Source organism: Crassostrea angulata, chromosome 4, assembly GCF_025612915.1.
Source record: "Crassostrea angulata isolate pt1a10 chromosome 4, ASM2561291v2, whole genome shotgun sequence".
In the NCBI taxonomy this organism is placed as follows: Eukaryota; Metazoa; Mollusca; class Bivalvia; order Ostreida; family Ostreidae; genus Magallana; species Magallana angulata.
In genome coordinates this window covers 25635811-25655423 of record NC_069114.1, presented here as the reverse complement: position 1 = coordinate 25655423, position 19613 = coordinate 25635811, and the positions used below count along the sequence as shown (strand labels likewise).

At 34.1% G+C, this 19613-nt stretch overlaps 1 protein-coding gene across 4 annotated transcripts in view; it reads left to right on the top strand.

The window, feature by feature from the left end:
• The window catches only part of LOC128179624 (1-phosphatidylinositol 4,5-bisphosphate phosphodiesterase epsilon-1-like), a 117184-nt gene that overhangs the window by 4040 nt on the left and 93531 nt on the right, over positions 1-19613 (top strand). For 3 of the 4 annotated variants that reach the window (XM_052847122.1, XM_052847120.1, XM_052847121.1), the window contains exon 1: positions 16789-18204. In XM_052847122.1, the coding sequence (XP_052703082.1) occupies positions 16819-18204 (1386 nt within the window). In that variant the 5' untranslated portion in view covers positions 16789-16818. Of the gene's footprint in view, positions 1-16788; positions 18205-19613 lie in introns of those variants that run through there. The other variant, XM_052847119.1, reaches the window with a different exon arrangement.

Here is a 19613-nt window from a genome sequence, read left to right as displayed (position 1 = left end):
TCAGGTCTTTGATTCTATTAGTATTTGTAATTGCATTGGAGTGAGTTGGTTAACGTTGTAAAAGCCCCTTAATATCACTACTCAAAATAAGGCATACGGAATAATGGAGTTAAAAGGTCCCTAAAACGGCAACATTAACTGTGTGATTGACTAAATGTATCTAGGGTGAACAACGCATTAAGTACAACACGTTGTCAAATTTCCATTATCATGTATTTGTATCAACAATAAAGACTTAAATAGAAATGTTATCATTTTCTATCCATCTAAATCTTTGTTGTCAATATGGTACATATAACTATACTTTTTATCGATTTTGGGTATTTTATGCCTTAATCAAATCCGCGGTTGATAAAAGAAAAAGATACATTTCTTAAACTGAGAACTGAAAACTTGTTTGCATGGTGGTGCTGAAAGAACGACAACTCCATAGATAACTGTCCTTTTCATAAGATGGCTGGCCTTTTGACGGGTGAACAATCGCAAAAAATCAAAAGGCGTTGTCAAATCTTGATGTACATTATTGTGTATCAACAATAAAAATACCGCTATCAGATTTGTTAATGTATTGCTATCAGATCAACAAAATATGAAAAACGCCATATGTATATTATTCGAATTATCTATATAAGGTAATCAATCCGATCCGATAACCATATCATTGCACTACTCCGCCGGGAGAAGGATTCAAATCATTCTCTCACCAGAGGTCGCGCTACACAAGCATGTCAACGCCCGATGTACAAGATAATTGTACAAACTTATATGATGGGCAAAATGTAAAAATCTATGTAATTATTCCTTTTGTCTATGAATATGATTCTGAATAATTAAATTTGAATTTTTAACGCCGTTATTTATTTTTATTTCAACGTTACTGGTAGAACTATTTTGCGGAGGTAAACATAAAAATATGATCACATGTATAATCTATAGTTTGACAGATGTTTGAAAAATCAGTTTCTGTGCGCTACCGATTCATCGATGATTTTACATAAATCACAAGCAATGTCATCTCCTGTGATGTTTTTAAACGTGTCCTCAAAGTCATCACCCGTCGATGACTTCCCTTCACGCTGATTGTACAGAAGAAGCGAATCAACAATGCCATGTGCTCGCCATGCTTGTTAGGTCATGTGACAGACTATTTTTCCGGCGTTGACAGAGGTGTAAGCGAAGCTTGTGTAGCACGACCTCTGGTGAGAGAATGAAACCTAATATCATTGACTAAGTTTCTGGTACTATGTAACCATATCAAAAAAACCAAAATGATAGGTGTTTATTTATAGATGCTTGAACTTGGTAAATACTTGTATAACAATGAAAACTGTTACAATGCAATATATCATAGTCCGTTGTCGTCTAGTTTCCATACAATACTGTATTGCAACGTGCTCTTTTTGTTGATGTGTGAAAAAAAAAATAAAGTTTGGCAGTTAATGTAACTTTTTAAAGTTTGAAATAGAAAATATTTGATCTCAAACTTTTAATTTAACCTTAATTAGTATCATTCTCGGTGATTTCCAACGAAATGTCACACTGTACTATAAATTTCATTTCTTGAAATTTATTGGACTTTATGCTGCCCCATAAAATAGGCAAGTAAGCTCGTAAAATAGATAAATGTATATACTCACATTGGAAAAAGGATATTATAGCAGAAGACAACGACTTCATATAGGTCGATGTTTCTTCATTGGAGTTGCGTTTCTTACAATGCTGAAAACAAGGAGACCATAGATTTGTAAATGTTTGTTGAACTTTCACATTAATATATTGAGTAATTTAAGAAAACCTCGTGATTACGTGTCATAGTGATGTTATTCATTTGGTGAATACAGTGATGTAAATCTAAGACGTGACCTTACAGCCTTCACACTGTGTATGACTAACGTATTCTTCTTTCAATATTAATGAATTTAGGATTTCAAACCAGTGAATATGATGAATATTTGATAAATGAACTAGTCAACAGGGAATTAAGAATATAGAGCGATGTTATGCATGTATACTAGTTTATATACTTTTCAATAATTTTTTTATGTCTTTTTTTTTTCTTTGATGGGTTGGCCTCTCTATTTTAATTCCTTTTTTGGTAATATTTGGCAGTCTCAATGTATAATGTTTCTAGCAACTCAAGTACAATTCTTAAACAACATGTTGATAAAGTAAAGTATTCGAAACTATTTGACAAACACGTTCTCACTTACAGTCATGATAATAATATGTACTGTGATTTATCTATTACTTGACTAATCATTATACATGTATCTACATGTACTTATAGGGACGTGAATTTGGAATGATTCCGCCTAATAATATTTACTTTGCAACCTAAAATAATCTTTCTTTTAAGTACTGATTTTATTTTGGACACCCCCCCCCCCCCCTCTTCAACATGCACAAATTATTAAAATTATCATTATGGAGAAGTTTGCATGAATTTAAATTTAATTACATAATAAAATGTGTTCAAATAAAATCACGCACACCACTTAAATCAAAATATAAGTAACATTTAAGTACATGATATCTACACCAGTCTACAGTTCAGATAAGTCATAACTGGAACTATTCCTGATTATATTCGGAGTTAATCGATCTTTTTCTTCTAATAAAAACTGGTGTTGCCACAAGCCGATACTTTTTTTTTAATTTAAACATATTGTATCGATAGCCCAGTAGGATTGAGCAACAGATAAAATACAAAATCAAGTCGTGATATATCTTCAGTACTATTAATTTGCAGAGGTATGATATTTATGATATTAAAAAAATGTATATGATCCGATACAGAAATATAAAGCACTTTCTGTGAAAACACAAAAAATTCAAATCGGATAAAGGATCCAATTACAACTTTATTGGTGACGAACATACTCGACCGTTTTAGCTGCTAGCTCTTTTTACACTAACTATACACTTAGAAATCGCAACCACTTGTATATAAATGGTATATATCGAGTTGATTTTCAAAGTTGATCAGAGAGATACTTATGAAATAATAAACCTTTGAAATAAAGAGGCATGGTCACGATTTTGTTCAGAATTTATTTTAATTTCCGTTTTTAGCTCACCGAGACGGGGGGGGGGGGGGCTTATGCTATACCCTCGAGGTCGCTGTCCGGACCTCGTTAAAGCTACAGATCATTACTTGTCCTATCTTCACCAAACATGCATGGATGATGCATTTGGACCTACTTATGGACTTGGATGCTGAATCTGGGCCATAAATTTCAGATGATGGAGGAGGTTAAGGTTTTTAAAGCTGGCTAAAATTTTTAGAGCAAGTGGTCTTTGACGATTACTTCTTCGTTACTACTGGTCCTAACTTCACCAAACTTGCATAGATGGTGTGTCTTATAATACTAATGCACCTGACAGGCTTGAATGCTGAATCTGAGCCATAGGTTTCGGATGCTGGATGAGGTTTAGGTTTTTGGAACAGGTCGCATGTTTAATAGATAATAGAACCGTTTCAACAAGAGCTTGGACTTTGGACAGTACATTGTACGTGATTAACTCCGATTTGAAGAAGGCGGGGTCTACACATGGTTAACTGTCCAGCCATTGTCTAATATATATGCATACATTGAACGCAATGGCACTCGTCCGACTTCATCCAGGGATGTATATTTCGCTGAAACAGCGTAAGTTTCATTCAGCAGAGCAACGGTTTTGACAGTCTATGAATATTAATGAGGTTCTCTTAGCGAATTAGAAGAAAGAAGGTCGGTGTTTGACAGCTTGTTTTGATGAGCAAACTAAATAGTAACATCCCACCGAAAGTCTCAGCTCTTGCTGTAACGGTTCTAGTGATTTTCAAACTTGCATATTTGATTTAACTATGATATAGATGAATCGCAGAGGTAGCTTCAGATGCAGAGCCTGAACTTTTACACTATTGTTTTATATGATGCAATATTATATCATATTATATTGTAAAAAATATATGATATGATATTATATTGTATCATTTTTTGTATATAATGATATGATTTTGTATTATTATATTGTTATGCATAGTTTTGTATATTAGAACCATTTTTAAAGGAGCTTGGACTTTGGGGAGTTGGTGTCAAACACCAATGTGAAGTAGGCCTGTCTATTATATTGATGACCACTCAGCCATTGCCCTTTGAAATCAACAAGATTTGTCTGTCTTTTGAGCTAAGACTACGCAATCGGTGTATATTTCGCTTGAAACCAGCGTCATTTTAACATGTTTTGACGGAAGAAATAGGTAGTTATGTTCTACTGAAAGTCCAAGGTCTTGTTAAAATGGTTCTATGATATAATATTGTATACTATAGTAATATGATATTGTAATATACATGCATAAATCATTGTATCACATAAAACTATTATAATAATATATGTTATTGCATCTTATGATTCGATGTTGTATTATGTTTAATATTGTATCATATGATATGATATTGTTTAATATGATATTGTATTTTGTTATACTTTCATGTTAAATACTGAAATCTGATTGGTTAAAACGCAGTTAATAATATTTTCTATTACCCTCAGCGTTAGTAACGCACTTAGCAACGGGTAACATTAAAAAATGTTACATGCGCGAAAATTATGCGCGTACGGTTTGCTGTAGAATTCACGTTATTCCTATATAAAAGCAGTAAAATTTTCTTAAAAATTAAGACATTCAGTATAACAAAATAAATAGTGCCTGTTTGGGAGGGTAACTGTTGAAATTGACACCCCTCGAAAACCATTGTCAACCTCCGCTTCGCGTCGGTTGACAATGGTTTTCTCGGGGTGTCAATTTCAAATGTTACCCTCCCAAACAGGCACTATTTATATAATGTTACATTATTGTGATTTAGTATATGATTTTATTTTGTATCATATGATACTTTATTCTATCGTATATTAGTGCCTGTTTGGGAGGGTAACATTTGAAATTGACACCCCGAGAAAACCATTGTCAACCGACGCGAAGCGGAGGTTGACAGTGGTTTTCGAGGGGTGTCAATTTCAACAGTTACCCTCCCAAACAGGCACTATTTATTTTATTATACTGAATGTCTTATTTTCAAAGAATATTTTACTGCTTTTATAGAGAAAGGAAGTGAATTCTACGACCAACCGTACGCGCATAATTTACGCGCATGTTACAATTCGTTGTGTTACCCGTTGCCAAGTGTGTTGCTAACGCTGAGGGTAATAGAACAGATTGCTAACTGCGTCTAAACCAATTAGATTTCAGTATTTAACATAAAAGTATAATAAACTACAATATCATATCTTGATACAATGTCATTTCAAATGTTACAATGTCATATTGTATCATTATATATTACAGTATTATATTGTATCATATGTTATATACCTTGTATTATATCATATGATGCAATATCGTATTTTATATTGTTGTATTGATAGACATTGTATCTTACAATACTATATGAAAAAGACATATGATTATCAAACTATTTTTTAACATATGAAATACGTTTTTGTGTCAAAACAGTATCCATGAATATCCCAGATCATTAAGTATGATTTTCAAAAAAAAATATGATAAAGGTGGTCTTATAAAGGTGAGGCCTCATAAAGATGATCTCGGTGGGCTTTGTAATCTGTGATTACCTATGTTTAATTTTTTACTTTAGCATTATATACAATATACAATATTAGTAAACAATATATATAATTATAGAAAATTAAAATTTGACCAAAATCGTGACCATGTCCCATTAATGGTATTTTCCTTTTTCTTCTTCTTTTTTTTTTTTTTTTTTTTTTGGCATGTGTATAAGAAGATTAATAAGTCAGAAAACACAACGATTTTTCTGAGAATCGTTTTTTTTTTAAATTGAAATTTGTACAGAACATAAATTCCCTGGCGCGGAGGAACTCGGTATCTGCGGTTCTATACCATTATCCACTGTGCTAAGAAGCGGAGCCAACATTAGTCATTTAGCAATGTAATATGTCTTACTGTCATCAAAATGTGTCATGGGATTTGCCTTATTTTTTTTTTAACCTCATAACCTCATACCAGTTTTTTTTAATGACTTTCAAAGCAAGGAATGATCAAAAAATAAATGTGCTACCGTTAGAGGTCTTTTTAAAAAGTGTCATATATTTAGAGCCACGTTATATACATATCATACAAACGTATGGAAGGCCTCATTTGTCCACTGGAATGACGGATGTTCTAAAAATAACCATAAAACGCTGTGGCCCTTCAAAAACCAAATGCTGCTATATCCGAAACTAAAAACATTGTAAAATTTAGAATATATTTTTCCTCTAATATTTGTATAAAGACATCTATTATGTACAATGTAACAGTATTTTCAAAACGTGCACTAGTTGTACGTAACCATCGTTGTCATGCCTGAATATTTTTATTGTTGATATATATAATTGACATGTATGGAATTCGTATATAACCATAAGACTTTTTGTCATATTCGCATTTGACTAACAAATATTCGGAATATTTTTCAATATCAATATCCACTGATTATGTCGTCTGCTCTCCTCAGATTCTTTAGAAAAACGATTGTAATTCATATAGAAACTGACATGACTGAAATCTACACGATCCCGGTTCCAGTTCCAACCATTTAAAACTGACCTGTCCGAGAATAAATATAGCATTAAATATGCTTCCAATTTAATACATTGTAGTATGATACATGTAAATAATGTTAACATCTTTCGTTGGCGTCTTTCTATATTTTTAATATTCATTTGACTTTTCGTGGATAATTCCTTGGTCGATCAAAACTTTAGCTACACTGAGAACACGAATTCTACAGACTGCTCGGACTGACGTCAGACTTCGAAGCCGTTTTAGTAGAATTTCCCTTTTATGGGAGATTTAGCTTTTCCCTCTTAGTAACATATTATGCAATAACGATGATTTACGTATTTTCACTCACTTGTTATTGATAACTGTAGAAAGATTCATATGTAGATATAAATGTAAACAATAAAATACTTTCTTTGGTGTTTTATGTAATCATTGCAGAAAAAAATGACATAATAGCTAATGCGAGTTATATATTTTATCTGTATTGCTCGCTGTTCCATTTACAAGTAGAAAGATAATAAACCCCGCCGAGGTTTTGAATACTTGTTTTTCGGATGAAACATTTTCATGCCCCAGATCGATTTAAAAACTGGAACCGTATAAGATCTCTCCCGGATCGTTGATCGTTGACCTTATACTTTCGTACATTTCTCAAACTTTTGGTCACGTCTCGTGTGCTGATCAAGAAATGTTTCCTGGGGGAGGGGATCCGAAAGATAATTGTGTTTTCGGGGGAGATGGTTCTGATGCCTATTTTGATACCTTTACTATGTGAAAGTAATAAGTGTCAGTGTTTCAATGGAGGTGGTGGTCCTGACTCCTGCCCCCCCCCCCACCCCTCTCTAGATCCGTGCATGCGTATCAAACCACAATGTTCCAAGGGAGACGAACATGGTCACCTCATTCTAATCATCGCCATTTGCATTGTTGTTTAACCAATATTTGAAGATCATCGCGTATTTTAACAAGTGCGTTGTATGATATCATTTTGATAAATTATATTGGAAATATTCCCACCGCCAGAGTTCTAACATGATCTTCTATCAATGTGGCTGATTAGCTGGCCTTGGGGTCCGTATTTACTGATCAAAACGTCTTCCTCTGGCAATGAATTACAGTCCTAATCATGATTCTCCTATCCCAAACGGATCCCATGGATAGATTTATTCCCTTGTACTGAGGGTGATCTAATTTTATCATCGCAGGCCGTTATGCAAAATGCCGCTTTTAATCCAGTTTACAGGAAATGAGAAGTTTGTAAAGCATTTGTGCAATTACTGTTTTGTAAAGATTTTGACAAGCGTTCGACTTTTGCCATGATAAGGGTAAAGGAAGATGCAGGACCTGAGCAGTTTTATTGAGTCATCTTGACAGTATTTTGTAGTGTCGAAACGCTCCCCTACGGCCCCTTAGAAACAAAGACAAGTAGGTTTTTATCACGTGACTTTAGCAGTTGAACATGTTGCAGACAGGTGGGACGTTGTTCACTTCTGTGGCTTTAAGCATGCTATGACTTTGGTAAACTTAATACAGACTACCTATATTAAAAGAAAAAAATGAAACACATAGACCATATGCCATATGATGGTCTACATGTACATACATGTAGTAAGTCGTCTAGAACTTATTACACCAAATACATGTACAGGTTTCATTATGAAAAACAGATTAATATGTTTTCGTTTACAGAAAAGTCAGCTCCAAGGCAGGAACCGTTTCCTTAAAAAAAAACAATTCTTTTCCTTTCATATAGTCTATGACAGTAAAATAAGCATTGCCCCCGGCCCGCAACATCAACTTTACGTGTTTTTTGTATTAATAGTATTTGTGCATGCTCAAAATCGTTCTTATAATTTATGATGGTTTCATATTTTCTGAGAGGTTCATAAGCTAGCTTTTTTGCGACAAAAATTCAATTTGATGACAATTGCTTAAAGGACTATATATGGTTTGAGCCTAAAATGGCCCCCTTATATAAATGAACATTATCATTTTACTGTAATTCTTTGTTTTATTTGCACAAATATACATTTGAAGTTTTTTCATAATTTTCATTTTGATTTTAGTGCCCACAATTTAAAAATATGACATCATAAAATTTACCTTTTCCCGCCATTTTCGCATTTTTAGCATAAAACGGCTTGTTTTGAAGCAGTTTTTCTTTAAGGAAACATTGAGCGACTGCTTGAGCAAACAAAATATTTTCACCAAAAATGTATCTCTCCAGTACTTATAAGTGACAGAAAGTTCGTTTTTGTTCAAAGAGTCGCTTTTCCCATTCGAAAAAAGATAAGAAAAAATGTCAATTTTTGACTGATTTTGATTGAATTATAAAAATAGCGTCACTTCTGACGTCATTTACTGCCAGTGAGTGCATATAAATAGAATAAATAGGCGGAAAAAATATTTTATGTCAACTCTTTTATAAAATAACACAACAAATTAATGTACCTGAATCACTTTAAAATAAGCGAATTATGGGGGCCAAATTTGACTTTATATATCCAGACTAATATTAATATGTTATTATGTGTTACACTTTTCATTAATATATATTCCAATGATATTGAGAAAGTTGGCATCACTTTTAAAGCTACGTGTAAATATCTTCACAATATATGTATATAAAATAATTTTTATAGTTTTTTTCAGTTGTCCTCGATGCTTTAATGCTAATTCCAAAGATGTTATATATCCTCTATGACTTGAAAATTAACTGTTTTTGCGACATTATACATTGCAAAATTGTCCGAGATATTTAAAAACTCGGCCCCCTTTTGAATCAAATATCTGTAGCGGAACGTATTTCTTAATAGATACATTGCCATTATTTGTCATTTAGTTTAAAAACTACATGAAAACATAAGCAGTCAATACTCGAAAACATTTGGAAAAAACAACAATGCTATCATTAATATGATAAGAGTGCGCTTGCCTCCTAATTTTCCCTCTTAAAAGATAATATGATCTCTTTAAAGGATATTGCTTGTCATAAAAGAGAGAAATTCGCAGAAAACTAAAGCTTGTACATGAACATCCGCATGCAGAAGCGGCGGATCAGACCCGCGAACCGCCATTGCAATGACCCCCTGCCTCGTAAAAGAACAAACGATTTTTTTTTCATTTCAACTTTTATAACGATCTCGTTCATGTCGTTGATAAAACCTAAAACACAGAACGGAAGTTCAAACCCAGAGTTCCTTCTGCACTGAAATTTTTTTTACCGATTACGTTTGGAAAGCTTGATTGTCATTTTTAAGGCATTTTGACTTCTAAAGACTTAGTAATGCCTTCCTCTTTTGCAAACAAGGACGAATTGTTCATCCGGGAAAACAGAAGGTGCGATAACATTTAACTCTTGACATAAAATGGGATTCTAATGTAAATCACTCCTGAAGAAGTCAAATGATTTTGCGTCTGAAACAAACAAGTGGTTTTTTTTTCTTCTGCGACTTTGTATTGATATTGCTAATTCATTTTGCGTTTCCTGAATTTTTTGTTTTGTTTTTTTAGTATCATTTTATTTAAAGTTGTTTTAATAGAAGGGTGATATTCAAATATTTTTGTGTAGAACCTACTTAAAAATTTGTTTAAAAATCAAGCATTGTGAAGTCTTGTAAGCAGAAAAGAACATTATTTTAGTCTCTGGGGTATTTGTCTATTGGAAAACCTGTAACAATATAAATCTTCCAAGGCATTTTCTAGTAATGATTGAATTATACCGTGCTTTTTGATGACATCGTCAGAAAATAAAATGACCTCATTTTTTTCCTCCTCGGAGCCTGGTAACTATTTGGAATTATATTATTTTTTAATGTATTAAATGGACTAATGTTGGCCCCAAAAACGTCTCCTCCTTAAGTCTGAATAGGCATGCTTTGACATAATGATATCGATTTCGGTTTTTTTATCTACAAGTTATAAAAATGCGGGAGACTAAAAATTGAATATTGATAGAATTCGATGATAATTTTTTGAGATGTTTTTCTAGCAAAAGTACATAAATGTTGAATTATAATTTTATGTCTGCATAATAAGAGACTTACGAACATTGCTTCATCAAAGTACATGTGGGTCTAAGATAGCTTTGTGTGCAGGTAGGTTTCAGGTTCGACTCTAAGGCAAATCTGATTATTTCATCGAAGTTTGCCCGGAAATATTTTTCGTTAGTACAACATTTTTGTTGTCTCTTTTTAATGGACGCCATAAGCAAAAGAATTTTGAGAATACATTGGCTCTAAATAAAAATGTGTAAAACTTTGCCAAAAAAAAAAAAACCCGATGACCAAAACTACAGTTACCGAATAAATGTTATGAACTGTATTTCTCATACGCACCTTATGGATATCTTATTTTAAAAATGGAGTCATGACGTGATGTACCAATAAGCGCTTCATTCAGGAGATTTCTCCAGATCTTTGCAAAAAATGTCGTTCTTAATGTTAAAATGTTTAAAAGGATTTGGATAAATATATAATTTTTGCAACAACAACAAATCAACATATAAGATCTAAGATAAAAACACATACCCATGCACTTGCAGAAAATGACTATATCTTAAAAAGCAGAAACAATAATGCTAATCACAAGAGTGTACTCGAGAAAAATCTTGATTGCCACAAAAATATCACGCAGACGATTCAGCAGAGATGAAATGGTGGTTTCCTGAAATGGATGTATATCCATAAATTGGCATGACTAAAGGAGAAACCCTTTCAAACAATGCAGAAAATTAAACTTTTGTCGATAACTAATTTGATCTCGCGTAGTAATTTGAAAATGAGGAGAAACGCATTCTACAGAAAATGCAAGCGAATCAGTCTTAACACTAAATAATTCCATTTCGAACAGCCTTTTATACACGCTAACACACATCTCGTCCGAATTGATCAGTATTATGAGTGCATAAAGCAACTAGAACTGCTGCCGATCGCAAAGAGAGGACGTTCACCCCCTAGAGATGTAGGGGAAAATCGTTTATAACAAGCAACGCAATCAAGTCTCTGCTTTTTAACTACCTGCTAATTGAAATTGCAGACGGTATTAAGCTAGTTCTGTAGATCATGTATTGCTCCTTTGCATTTTGATGTTTGAAATGCTTGATGTTTAGAATAACAGTCAATTGTACAAGGAAAAACCATGTCTATCAGTCATTATTTCTTGAATTGGACAACATGCATGTTAAATAAGTGTGCATATACATGTAGTGTAGATGAGCTTTATGTTATTACTCTGTATTAATCAAATTACATGTTTATCCAAGTATGAAGAAAAATTTATAATTATGTTATGTATATAAACTCAAAATGCATCGGATATCCATTTATTTGCTATAATAATTGCTATAGTCTGTCCCAAGTTATTGCTTCCATCACTTTTTGATGTTTTTAATAAAAATACACATACCTGTGAAAGAAATACAGTTGAAATAGATAAAAAGGAATATATCCAAGATATCTTCAGTGAACAATTATCATATATCAAATTTCTAACGGAGATTTATAATGGGAAATGTTTACATCTTTTCTCCATTCGGAAATACTCGGAATACCTCGCGCAATTTTTCAACGTTGTCATCCGGGCTTATTGATGCCTGATACAATGCAAACTCCCGTAGACTTTCTATTTTTGGAAATTTCTAACGGAGATTTATAATGGGAAATGTTTACATCTTTTCTCCATTCGGAAATACTCGGAATACCTCGCGCAATTTTTCAACGTTGTCATCCGGGCTTATTGATGTCTGATACAATGCAAACTCCCGTAGACTTTCTATTTTTGGATGTGTTTTGAAACTGGAAGCGGTAGAGGGGGCGTTTCAAAAACAGATGATCTGGACATTTTTCATATTAGTGGATAAACGTAGTGTGAGCACAAAGGTATTTATGATTATCGAAATATCAATCAACAAGTGGTGGAAGCAAAAACTCGGGACAGAGTATAAAACTTGGTTTGACGTCAAAACACTCTTTTGAATGTTTTGTGAGAAATAGACACAATCACCATAAGATATAATAGTCGTTGATTATCCCTTCGAGAATATTTCAACGATTTTATGATGTCACAATTGTCATATATGACCTTAATTTGTTCTACTCACACCTGAAGAAAATTAATGTTTTATGATGCCAGCATGTATTAATGCAAAAACCTCAATTTCGGCCGGGTCATTATCATGCCAGCAATTTCTGCGACACGTGAGGCTACTGTTTTTTTCTGGTGGGGGGGGGGGGGTTATAATTTCATTCAATTGGCCTATTACAGATCATTTTTAGTGTTTGAGAAGATTTTGATCTTTATTTTAATCAAGTTCTATGGTTCTTTATGTAATCTTTACTTGCTGGTTTTTTTTTCTATTTAATATGGTTTGATTAAAAAAAAGAACATCCCCAACCGCCAAACCCCACCCCACCCTCATCCCTAAAATACAAATAGATAATATTCTTATGCAAAGCTCTCCAAGAAATATGAAATCTGCACATTTTTGCATAATTGTCATTCTAGTTCCGTTTTAAGCGATAAACAGATGGAGATTGCCTCTTCATGCACGGTCTAACCACTGCTATAATGGAGAAGCCCTGAATCTTGTTCCATTCACCCTCCGCGAAGGAGCAATTAGGAGACAACAAAGTATAACTTCGTTTTACTGTTTTAAAAGCAAATGATCGAATTGTCGTCATATTCTGAGCAAATGTTTGGTTATTAGGACAAATATATACACGTATATCCTTTAATCTGTGTGTGTGTGTCTCTCTTTTAGCATATTCCAGTTTGCGGTCGTTTGGTTAACTAACCAGAAGGTTTCTTGCAAATTTGATCCGTTTTATAACAACTGCTTTGAATTAGCATACCAAGAAAACAGAAGCCGGGAACGGCAACTGGAAGAAAATTTAACGCTTGTGCAAGTACAGCCTAATGAATTTTTATTTTTGCAGTTGCAGGTCTCGATTTTCCCTAACATTTCATGACTACAAAATTCTAGTCAAGAAAACGGCCGACAAGAATCAATACAATTTTCAATTTCGTGCTGTCTTCTTCACATTAGAATTAATTTTCTTAAAGTGCATGGATGATAAAAACAGGGAATTCTATTTTTTCGCCCTGGTTACATAAATCGTCTATCTGATGGTCCCGGACCTTGTCTGTAACTTGTTCTGAAGAACGGCTTGTCGGGAACTGCGAAACAATTACGGCAAAAATATTTGCCACTTTAAAAAGGTCATTTTGCCACGGGAAGAAACGACAACGTCGTTTGTAGCCATAAAAACGATTAAATTGTCGTGAATTAGTGTGATCATTGATAAGTTAATAGTTTAATGTCGTTCGTGTGACAGAGCCCAGATTTAGTTAAATCGCTGCGATATAAACTGTATAGCAAACACAGACTTGTTCGAGAAAAGTTTGCAAAAGTCAGACAAAAGAAATTACCATTAAGCATTTATCAAGATTTAAGAAGACACTCGTTTGAAATGCAGATATCCTTTGAATAAAGCTATTTATATAATTTATACATGTATATTTTTTTTTATTTAACTCAAAACTACTCAATGTACAAGTTTAAACTTACTATATAGGTGTTTTTGCAATGTTACTTGGGTGTAATGCAATTATGATACTGTAATTCGTTTAAATTTCACGGTGTTTAAATTTCACGATGTCTAAAAAATTGCCATGGTTTTCATTTCACGCTACAAAAAAACAAAAATAAATCTGTTTATCTAAAATATAATAAATTCATTTGAAATTTTGTATTCACGATGGTTCTAACTTGAAGTTCACGATAAAATGATAAATTCGCGAAAAAACACAGCGAAATTTAAACCCTCGTGATTAGTTGCCAATGTACAGTATTACAATACAACAGAGAATGGATGATAGATTAGGAATATATACCTTATTCCACTTTCTGTGTAGAGATTAATGACTTGGCTGATATCAATAAATCGTGATTCACCTATAATGGACATTGTATTATTTGTATCTGGTGTGGATATAACGGCTTCATTGAAATTGATATTCTGGCTAGCTGTAGTTTAGATAACTACGAGGAGTACATGTTTTCAGAGTTATTAGTACATGTATAATGGCAAAGAGTTCTTGCATGCAATCGAATGTAGAGGTTTTTTGTAATTTGTTCATCTTGGCAGCTTATTTCTCATTCTGATGGCAAACTGATATCTGATGCCAGCGACACCGTCCGTCCAAACTTTCGATATTTTTATTGTTCTGTAGCCTTTTCCAGATTCCATCTATATTCTAGACCGATTTTTTTGTCTTTATATAGTATCTGATTGATTTATTAATATATATATATATATATATAGGGTTTTGTCAGTACGCGATGTGTCCTGTTTATTTGTAAATACTAGTACATGTATACCTAGTTTGCTTAGTTTAAGCGACAAAGTAAAAATTAACTTTACTTTTGTTTAAGCTCGGACTTGAATGACGCTTATTAGATGTAATTTGAATCTACATTTTATGTTCAAATATGGTAGACTTGTTTTTTTTTCAATGAAGCATTTGTTAATCGAAAACTGTCGATTTCATTTCTTGAATATAGATATGCAAAGTATGACAAAATCGGTAACTGTGTATTATTTTCTCTCCCTTTCTCTTAACAGAATAAGAGCCTCTGTACTGATATTGAATTTTTTAAAAAAGTAAACTGGGTTTTTACTGCAAGAAAATTGGAGCATGACATAGCGAAAATAACCTCATGAAACGAACTTAAAAGAACCACAATTTGAGATTAAAAGAGGGCAAGTGTAAATAAAAGATGATTAGAAAGGCTGCCGGTAAAGGGAAACGCGAATGCACGACTCGTATATATTCGTATTTCCATTCACTGAACATTCCAACAATGAGAATTAATGAATGATTTTTTCCGAGCAAGACTTCGGACGGAGACGTTATTTTCGAGTTGGAGCTGGAAATAGACCTTCTTTAATGTTGATTACGAAATAGGATTTTGCCAGATTTAGAACATCAATTACAATTGGGCCTGGATAAGATGTGGTCAACGCTGGTCACGTGCTATAGTTACCGCACTTTTAAACTTTCGTTGCTAGATTCTCCTCCTACGTATAATTCTGCGATTATTCGAAAAATGTTTCAGACGCTACTTTCCATCACAAAAAGTTTCTTTGTGGACCAACTCTGATTTTTTCTTATGTTACATAAAATGGTTCTTAGGATAATGTATATCTTTTTGGTGCCCAGCACTAGCTTTTTGAAAACTATTGGAAAAGAATTTTGAATGTTGTTAAAGAATATATCCAATTTTTAATTTCTTTTTAATCACATGTGCAAATTTCCTTCAATCACGTCCTGTGATGAAGTTGAATGGAAGCTTATGAAAGAGGCGGGTTCAGTGCTTATGATGATCAAAAAATACAATCGTATCTGACATCTCTTTCAAATATCCGTTATCGATACATCATTTATGTATATTTGTTATCACTTCGTCCATCTTTGACCTGTATATTTCATAAGACATCGATCTGTAGCGCTTATGTAAGATTAATATTTGAAGTCTATCGATGCAAACTGTTATCTTGCTAACAAATATTTCAATAGGCGTCAATTTTTTTTAAGAACTACAATTTCCTTTATTCTATAGAGTGAGTCTGCATTCCTTATTGTTGTGCAGGCTTTTATTTTTAGTATATTTAAAATGCAACCAAGTTCATTCAACAAAAACAAACGTTTAGAGCGATGACCCACTCTACGTGTACATTAGAATTACTTTATTGTATGTAATGCAACATTCGGACGTTTTTTGAAAAAATTTGCAGTTAGTACAGATGTGGACAGTTTTTTGTATGGCATGATTGTTTTGACAAAAATGACCTAGTTGTAAGAGCATTAGATACAAGTTTGGCTTAAAGATTCGAGTTTTCTAACTAGACTCGATCCCAGTACAAACTTACCATTATTTTAGTTTTTCTAATATGTTGAAACTAAAAACACCCAAAGAGTAAAGTAACAAATAAAAACCTCGGTTTTGTTTTTGTATGTTTTAATTTGAGTTATAATGCAATTATTAAACTACTTTTTGTAAAACTAAGAATTATCTTTTAAAAAAGCCCAAAAATGCATCTGCCCCATCTTATTCGTAGTCGTTTTCTTTGTAACATAATGAGCATGTAAATGTTTCGTTTCATGAAATAAACGAAATAAGAAATGTCCCTATTTGTATAACCTTTATTTTTTTTTATTTATTTCAGTAACAACATGAATTTAAAATGAGTAAACAATGGGAATGGGTTCGGACAAACGGTCTTGGACATGAGCACAACGAATCACGGAGCCTCGTGCCTGGAAAAGAGTGCACAGGCATGCGCAGTCCAATACCGGACCTTGTGGTGGTACCGGAACTCCAAGAGCAAACATTCTGCCAGGAAGTAAGCCCGGGACTACTGTGTACCCAAACATTTCTGTCACCACGAAGTTCCGGCTCGTCTGCTGCGCGAGCAAGTAGCATCACCTCATCCATTTTTGACCTGTCTTTCGAAAGCGCCCAACTGGAAAAGGCTTTGGTGGAGAATGATACTTACACTCTGCAGAAGATTTTCGAGATCCATTTCGCCAAGTTTCCTCGAAGTGTTAAGGAGGACAGATTGAGTGTCGGGTCGCGAAGCCGGAGACCGAGCAGTCGTTACAGCACCGACACGGAAGTCAACAGACGATGTCCGACCCCGATCGAATTTTTTGATCGTCGCGAAAGCGTGACCCCTGAGTGTGACATCCCGCTGATATTTAAAACAGCTCTGCATGTTGCCATACATAACAACTCAACTGAAGCTGTCAAACTTTTGTTAAGATGCAATATTGATCCCAATTTCCCTAACGCTAATTTGATCAGTCACATAAAAGCAGGATGCCATGCTACCGACGCACTGAAAATTAATATACTAAAGCCTTCTGCACAGAAAGGAAGCTTGAGTCCACAGATCGATTATCATAACACAAGAGCTGATCACAACAGCATCAATATTGAGGAGACCAGCAGTTGTTTAGCTCCGCCCGCACCCGTCATCAGTGATGATTTGGGGGACTATTCAGTCGACGATCTTTATCACCTCCCGCCGCTGTTTTTGTCCATTGTGGAGCAAAAGCCTGTAATAACACACTTGTTGCTCTTGCACGGGGCGGACCCCACCGTGCAAGACTCACGGGGGAACACACCTTTACATTTCGCCGTCTCGACCTCGTTTTTTAACCTGAGCAGTGTCAGAGAACTGTTGCAATACGGCGCGAAAACGTATGAAAAAAACCTCGATGGCAAAACACCTTGCGATCTCCATCACAACGTAAGTGTCGAGCAGCAGACAGTGATTCGCGCGTTGCTTGCTGGATTTTCAGTGAGTAGAATCGCCGATCCAAACGTTAATCTGGTGCTGGAGGACAGCTGTAAAAGCAGCAAATGTGACGCGAATTCCGATACTTTCTCCGGGCGACTATTAAGAAGGTTCTCCAAATCCGCCAAATTTCGTCCCAATGTTGGATCATCGACGAAGGAGATATTTCATGAAATGAGGGAGAGGCTGTCGTCTGCGAGTTCGGGTAGAAGTGCGCGCAGTAAGCACCAGTCTGTGATTGCGGAAGACCTGGACAGTGATGTCTCTCTGGTGAGTAACAATCTTAATCAAATGTTCCTTCTAAGTATAAAAATTTTCATAAATTTTTAGCTACCTTTCTAAATGTTTCTGGTTTTAAGTCATATGTCTTAAGATGATATGTCTTATTCAGCTCTTAATGTAAATAAAAAAACAATAGAAGTCTACATGTACCATATTGCATTTACAAGATATTTATCGTGGAACAGATACTTCAGCTGAAATTTGAAATGTAAAAATAATCTCGATTTCGAATTGTAGCTTATGCATGGATAGAAATAACTCTTAATTTTGAGTGAAATCAATCAAATGAAATCATTGCTGTATCCATGTAAAAAGATTTAAGAAGATTTTAAGGCAATTGTAATAAAGCAAAAAAAAGAAATGCTTTTGTTTGGGTTTCCCTTTTTTAAAACCTTTCATTCACGACTAGACATAGGCTCAAAGGATTTGGAGACGAATGGCCGATAATTACAATTTTATTATTTATGGCAGATATATCCCATTGCTTTTTCTAAAGTTCTTTAACATACCTGAAATAAAGCTAACGAATTTTTGCTCAATTTTCCTTTTTAATTCGGAGTTTCCATAGCCATCATCAAAATAGATAACGGTGTATTGATTTTTTTTTGCCATCAAATATGACCTGGAGAAAAAAGTACTTGCTCTGCATGACCTAAAAAAAAAGCTCAATGCTACAGCATATACCTGTCGCAGAATATTACATGAATCACCTTACTTAACCCTAATGCTTAATTGGCATGACGGATCAAAATTCAAACAGCCTATTGTAGGCATTGTATGTATTACATACGTATGTTATCTAGAATCATAAGCTATTCATTTCACTCTGAATCGTTATAGCTCGGTCGATGACAAAACAGCACAGAGAGAGAGAGAGAGAGAGAGAGAGAGAGAGAGAGAGAGAGAGAGAGAGAGATCCAGCTTTCATAAAGTTCGGTCTTTCCAAGAGTTCTTGCCGGTTTCTCGAAGAAAGGATTTTGTTTTTTGTTTCCTCTTTAAATCTTTAATGACTTGAGACAAAAGAGGAAATGCGACTTTTTTTTTTTACTTAAACAAATTCAATATCACTCTTTCTTTCTCTTTTTCTCAAAAAATAAATCTGTGGTCAGGCAAAAATATACATACCGGTATGTTGTATATATCATGTATTTTTGACGTAAGTGAGGTGGTGTACTCTCATTTTGCATGTATAAGTTATTATATTCCCCTCGTCTGGTGAGTGACACACAGTCGAACTTCAGAGCACGGAATGATCTGTAAAATTGAAATGTTTTGGTCGTTTCTTTGTCGTCTGCATTAAGCTGCCAAGAGAAGCTTCACGGGTTGCCTGCCTTCAGCAGATTGTGTCAGTGTAGGTGCATTTAATTATTAATCAGTTCGCCCTTTGTGCTTTTTAA